This window comes from Phoca vitulina, unplaced genomic scaffold (genome assembly GCF_004348235.1).
Source record: "Phoca vitulina isolate PV1807 unplaced genomic scaffold, GSC_HSeal_1.0 scaffold12, whole genome shotgun sequence".
Lineage (NCBI taxonomy): Eukaryota > Metazoa > Chordata > Mammalia > Carnivora > Phocidae > Phoca > Phoca vitulina.
Genome location: NW_022589715.1, coordinates 12,050,861 through 12,057,224, shown reverse-complemented (window position 1 = coordinate 12,057,224; position 6,364 = coordinate 12,050,861). Strand labels below are relative to the sequence as shown.

Here is a 6,364-nt window from a genome sequence, read left to right as displayed (position 1 = left end):
AGACTTTGAAAGGTTTTGAAAGGTTGTGGTTCAGAGTCAAACTCTATGAATTTGAAACGTTCCTGCTTGGAATACCTAGAGTGGCTTCTCTTTTGCTGCACGAAGCCTGGCTGATGCCATACCCCACACTCCTCAGGTGTAATCAGCTGGGGGAAAGGGAGTCAGTCAGGGGGCCGAGGAGCCTCCCTGCCCCTCTCCCAAAACTCCCAGTGACCTCCAAAGCGGGGCTGCCTCTGCGAAACTCTCTGAGCAGATGTGGGCACCAGGGGAGCAGCGAGGGCAGCCCAGAGCCTCACGTCTGCTTGCCTGGGGGTTTATGTTCTGACCTGTAACACTGTGGGCGGGTAACTCTTACTTTGCTAGCAGTAATAAGTGGCAAAATCTTCAGGCTCCAGGCTGCTGATGGTGAGGGTGAAATCTGTCACAGACCCGCTGCCACTGAACCGCAACGGGACCCCAGTTTGCAACTTGGATGCTTCATAGATCAGGGGCTTAGGAGCTTTCCCTGGTTTCTGCTGATACCAGGCTAACCACCTGTTAGTGTTCTGACTGGCCTGGCAAGTGATGGTGACTCTGTCTCCCGGAGATGCCGATAGCGAGGATGGGGACTGGGTCATCTGGATTTCAGAACTGGCTCCTGAGATTGGAAACATAGAAACAAATATCCACACTATGAATCATGTTATAAGAGGTCTTCGCTGGGGACCACACTGGCTGAGTAAATTCGCAGGGTTCTCCTTCCTTACCTGGGAGCCAGATCAGCAGGAGGTCCAGGAGCTGAGTGGGAGCCTTCACGCCCATGCTGTGTCCTGACCGGGACTGCGTCCTGCCCAGGGTGTGACCAGCCTGTTAATTAGTGTTCAGGGAGGTGGGCTGTGCTCCAATGATATGCAAATCAGCAGGGGATGGAGCATAACTGGGCACAGCCGCAGGGTTGAGTTATCGCAATAATGGTACAGTGCAATAACCCTTCTGCTCTGGGTAGCGTTGATGTTGTCACAATGTTTATTCTTCCAATCCATGAGCATGGAATGTTTTCTCACTTCTTTGTGTCTTCCTCAATTTCTTTCATAAGTGCTCTGTAGTTTCTAGAGTACAGATCCTTTGCCTCTTTGGCTAGGTTTATTCCTAGGTATCTTATGGTTTTGGGTGCAATTGTAAATGGGATCAACTCCTTAGTTTCTCTCTCTTCTTTCTCATTGTTAGTGTACAGAAACGCAACTGATTTCTGTGCATTGATTTTCTATCCTGCCACTTTGCTGAATTCCTGTATGAGTTCTAGCAATTTTGGGGTGGAGTCTTTTGGGGTTTCCATGTAGAGTATCATGTCATCTGCAAAGAGTGAGAATTTAATTTCTTCTTTGCTGATTCATATGCCTTTTCTTTCTTTTTGTTGTCGGATTGTTCTAGCTGAGGCTACAATTTCTAGTACTATGTTGAACAGCAGTGGTGAGAGTGGACATCCCTGCTATGTTCCTGATCCTAGGGGAAAAACTGAAAGCTTGAGAATGATATTCGTTGTGGGCTTTTCATAGATGGCTTTTATGATATTGAGGTTTGTTCCCTCTATCCCTACACTGTGAAGAATTTTAATCAGGAAAGGATGCTGTACTTTGTCAAATGCTTTTTCTGCGTCAATTGAGAAGATCATATGGTTCTTGTCCTTTCTTTTATTTATTTAATGTATCACATTGATTGATTTGCGAATGTTAAATCATCCTTGCAGCCCAGGAATAAACCCCACTTGGTCATGGTGAATAATCCTTTTAATGTACTGTTGGATCCTATTGGCTAGTATTTTGGTGAGAATTTTTGCATTCATGTTCATCAGGGCTATTGGTGTGTAATTCTCCTATTTGGTGGGATCTTTGTCTGGTTTGGGGATCATGGTAATCCTGGCCTCATAGAAAAAGTTTGGAAGTTCCCTTCCATTTCTATTTTTTGAAACTGCTTCAGAAGAATAGATAATAATTATTCTTTAAATGTTCAGTAGAATTCCCCTGGGAAGCCATCCGGCCCTGGACTCTTGTTTGTTGGGAGATTTTTTATTATTACTACGTCAATTTCCTTGCTGGTTATGGGTTGGTGTTAGAAGTTTTATCACACTTAGGAAGCTTTTCACTTGTGTTGCCTGGTGGGACAGAGCACTCAGAATGGAGAAGGACACACGGCTTAGCTGGAGACAGGTTAGCAATGGCAGGTACTCAATATCTGGGCACTTACTTACACATCATGACACCCACAGTTCTTTACTACTCTTCTACCTCATTGCATCTCTGGATGGTAGTGATGATAATTTCTTATGCCAAGAATAGCAGGAAATTATAGCAAAGAAGAATCTCTGTGGCCTCAATAATATTCACAAGCACCAAATAAAAGGAGCACTGTACAAGATGTTAGAGTATCTAGGATTGTGTAATATCTGATGGATGCTGTCTTAGAGACACAGTAAGAAAAGTGTATCATGAATCTTAAAGAGACCAAAAGAACTCTTTATTCACAGGACAGCAGACTGATTCTGTCCCGTAACCTCCAGGGAGAAACACCTCCTCTGCAGGCAAATTTGTGCTGCTCTGGTTGAACCTGGTCACTGGGGGGTTATTGCATTTTAAAAAATGAAAAGAAAAAAAAAAAAAACTTCTAACACCAGGTTTGGCAGCCAGAGGTTGTTGCCTACATAAATATTTTTATTCTAGAAATCAAGAATTAATAGAATTCTGAGAACTTATCACAAGATGAATATTGATATAATCCTCTTTGCTTCTGTCAAGGCTGGGCTTTGCTGCAGGACTGACTTTTTACAATAACAGCACCCAGGTGCAGTGTCTCCCAGCAGTCCCAGGCCAGACCTGCACAAATTTGTCTGCAGAGAACATGTCTATCTGTGAGGGCCACAAGACAGAATCAGAATGACAAAAGCCCAGAAATTCAAAGAAATTTTACAAGGTCCTTGCATTCGGTGCTTATACATCTTTTAAGACAGAGAGTCTTCTTCTTTACTCCGATACCCTGATGTCCTTGGTGTGATAAATTATCAGCATAGGGGCACCTGGGTGGCTCAGCCGGTTAAGCGTCTGCCTTAGGCTCAGGTCATGATCCCAGGGTCCTGGGATCGAGCCCTGTGTCGGGCTCCCTCCTCCACGGAGAGCCTATTTCTCCCTCTCCCTCTGCCTGCCGCTCTGCCTATCCGTACTCTCTATCTCTCTGTCAAATAAATTTTTAAAAATCTTAAAAAAAACTATCAGCATAGAGAGAGAACCCAGGATGTCTACAGATTGTTCTTCTCAATATTCAAGTGTGTACTGATCAACACATGCATGTCAAGAACCCACTGAGGCTGGAGAAAAAACTGCATGAGAATATTACAGGGAAAATTTGTCAGAGCTCACACAGGACCAGAAAGAGTTATTGTGTGCACCAGTGAGAGTAGAAAACCTCATGATTCACAGGGCATCCAGCTGAGGACTCAAAAAGTCTTTGCCTTGGGAGTGGGGCAAATTACCCCTGGACAAAATGCTATTCTGGTCCCACCTAACAGAGCTTAAAAGCAAGACCCGAGTCCATCAGACAGATTCAAGTGGCAAGATTTGATATTTCAGAAAGAAAGATTAGCAACTTTAGCTTTAGAAATTGTCTGAAGTGTAGTATTGTGAGAAAAACAATACTTAAAAAAGCATGAACAGAGAGAGCATCAGTGAACTGTGTGACAACTTCAAGCAGTCTGTTACATGAATAATTGGAGTCTTGAGAAGAGAAAGTGCGGAAGTACAAGAAACATTTTGAAAAAAAATTGGGTGATTTTTTTTTCAGTTTTAAGAAATCATTATCAGGACTTGCACAATTAAAAATCCAGAGTCCACTTAAAACCATGTACTTGATGGTTGAACATAGAAGTGCAAGGCAGATCACACAGAACTTCCTCCATGGTCCTGGTGCAGTTGCAAAGAAGTTTCTAGAAATTGAGTTGTCTGGGGAATGTCAAAAAAAAATTGTCTCCAAAATGAAAACACATTTTCAGGGGTGCCTGGCTGGCTCAATCAGAAGAGCATGTGACTCTTGATCTTGGAGGTGTGAGTTCGAGGCCCATGTTGGGTGTAGAAGTTACTAAAATAATCAAATAAACTTAAAAAAAAAATAAAACCCACATTTTCAGTAACTGAGAAACAGACTCTACACCAGGAAGTCCTCTTTTGATTTGAAGCTAGTACGTATTCATTTATTTAGTAATCTGTAAGGTTGCCTGTTTTGAGTGAGACCCAGAGAAGAACAACACTGTGCAGTAAGGATAACCTGCGGAGGACTTGATGATCCAGCAGGGCAGTGAAGCTTAAGGTGCCTATGGCGCATAGGGAGAGCGTTTGGAGGCTCCAGAAAGCTCTAACAGGAAAAGCACAGTACGGACCTCTAGAGTATTGGGATAGTGCTATGATCTCTTTGAACAACTCTCTTTTTGAGATAGGGTCCTAGCTTGCTGTTAAGTCCTGGAGAGACTACATGTTTTATATAGATCCCAAAGTAGACATGTGACCTAACCTGTATGAATTGAGTGGTAACATCCAACAAGCCATAACATACCCATGCACAGCAGTATCCTATCATCAGGTAGAAATGGGATTTACAGGCTAGGCCTTGACGCAGTTCCCAAGGCACACAGGTAAGCTGTTCAAACTCTCATGGCACCTACACTTGCTGAATTGCTCCCTTTCCTTCATCCTAATCCTAATGTGGATTCATAATAAATAATAACAATTCAGATCCAGTGTATGCAAGATATGCATAAATTGAAATCAGAAGTCAAGTTTTATAGGCTTAAAGACCACTTTAAGAATAGTCAGGGAAGAGCATGTAGGGAGAAATTCATCTAGTGGGCAGAACTCGGAGTTGGGTTCTCCAGTCCTCTTTACCTCTCATAGAGATAACTTGAATCAGAGTCTTCACTCATTCAGGGGCAGGGATTAACAGTGTGGTGACATGGTCAGAACACTGGATAAAACAAGACTGGGAGATTGATGAAGAGGAGCTCAAAAGTCGAGTTTTATGAATAGACCTCTGGCCTGGGCACATACTGTAAGAATATTTGTGTCCTATGCAAATGTTCACTTCAACACACGCCCTGCACGAGGAGCTCTCAATCATCAGGCAGAATAAATGACTAACTCTGTGGATGTCAGGTAGCCTCTTATCCAGACACCTCAGTGCTTGTTCATCAAGCTCGGGCATAAAGTGGCCATGGTGGCAAGGATGAGGCTATGCATGGGCTCCACAACATGGACTTTCCCTAACCAAAACTTATCCAGCTTTTTGACTCTAGGTAACTGCCAAGCAAGACAAAGGAAGAGATCAGTACTGATCCCTGAACTCTCACAATGGCTTCAGGGCCTGGGGCTTCTAGCTAACCACCTGGTGGCTATATCCCCTTCTCTTTCCCTTACTTTTTAAATAAGGTGTATTTGTAGTGATCAACCTGATAATTCGTTCTTTAAATTACCTGATATAAAAGTGATTATGGCTGACCTGGAAAATAAATAAGCATCCCCTTCTGGGGAAGAAGGAGAACATGTCTTGAGTTTTACTGGAATCATGGCATCATATTAGCTAGATGCATGATGGCACTGGACTTTAATTGGAAACATAAACACACATAAACAAGTGTTTTGGACATTGGAGGACAAGGGAGTGGAGCAGATTGCCTATATATCTGCTTAGCATCACTGCTTTGCCCTTCTACAGTCTCATCTGCATCACTTCCCACAAACCCTTTCCCCTATGACTCTAGATTTTGTTTGGTTAATGGAAGGTGTTTGTGTAAGATCTAAAAATTGGAACAGCATGGGAAAATCTTACTCTCCAGTGGTATTGTGGGCCGAAGTATATGCAGGCCACAGATGGGTTTCTTCTAATTCTTGAGGTTTATCATGGGTTCTGAGATATCTCTGGAGACTCATCTTCTTTGGAGCTGCCACTGAAATTATTTGTAGCAGATTTTCCATGATTCAGGAATTTCTTGAATTGAGGAACTCTGGAAGTGGCTTCCTTGACCTTTACTCCTCAGACTCCCCAGTGTTCGACCCTATAATACCCTGGGCTAAGCCAGCTTATTTGGAAATTCCATGAGGGCATCTGTTTTCCTGAGAAAAGCCCAACTCCATCTCTCTTTTAGTACAGATTTTGTATCTTTGAAATAAGTTCTCTTATTTAAAGTCTTAAGATGCCCATTAACTGCTTCCTTCATCCCATCACATTCCTCCTGACAATGGCAGGCATTCAAGGCATAAAGCATTCTTTCCTCATTCTAGCCCCATAGGAAAAAAGGAGTCCTTAACTCCCATGCTTTTCTGCTATTACTTGGAAATCCTTGTGTAAA

The 6,364-nt window shown here is 42.9% G+C and overlaps 1 gene segment (V, D, J or C); it reads right to left on the bottom strand.

The window, feature by feature from the left end:
* Positions 1-359: 359 nt before the first annotated feature.
* On the bottom strand, positions 360-801 carry LOC116636093. The segment is given in 2 exon segments: positions 360-637; positions 747-801. Coding segments are annotated over 2 exon segments (333 nt in total).
* Positions 802-6,364: the final 5,563 nt, after the last annotated feature.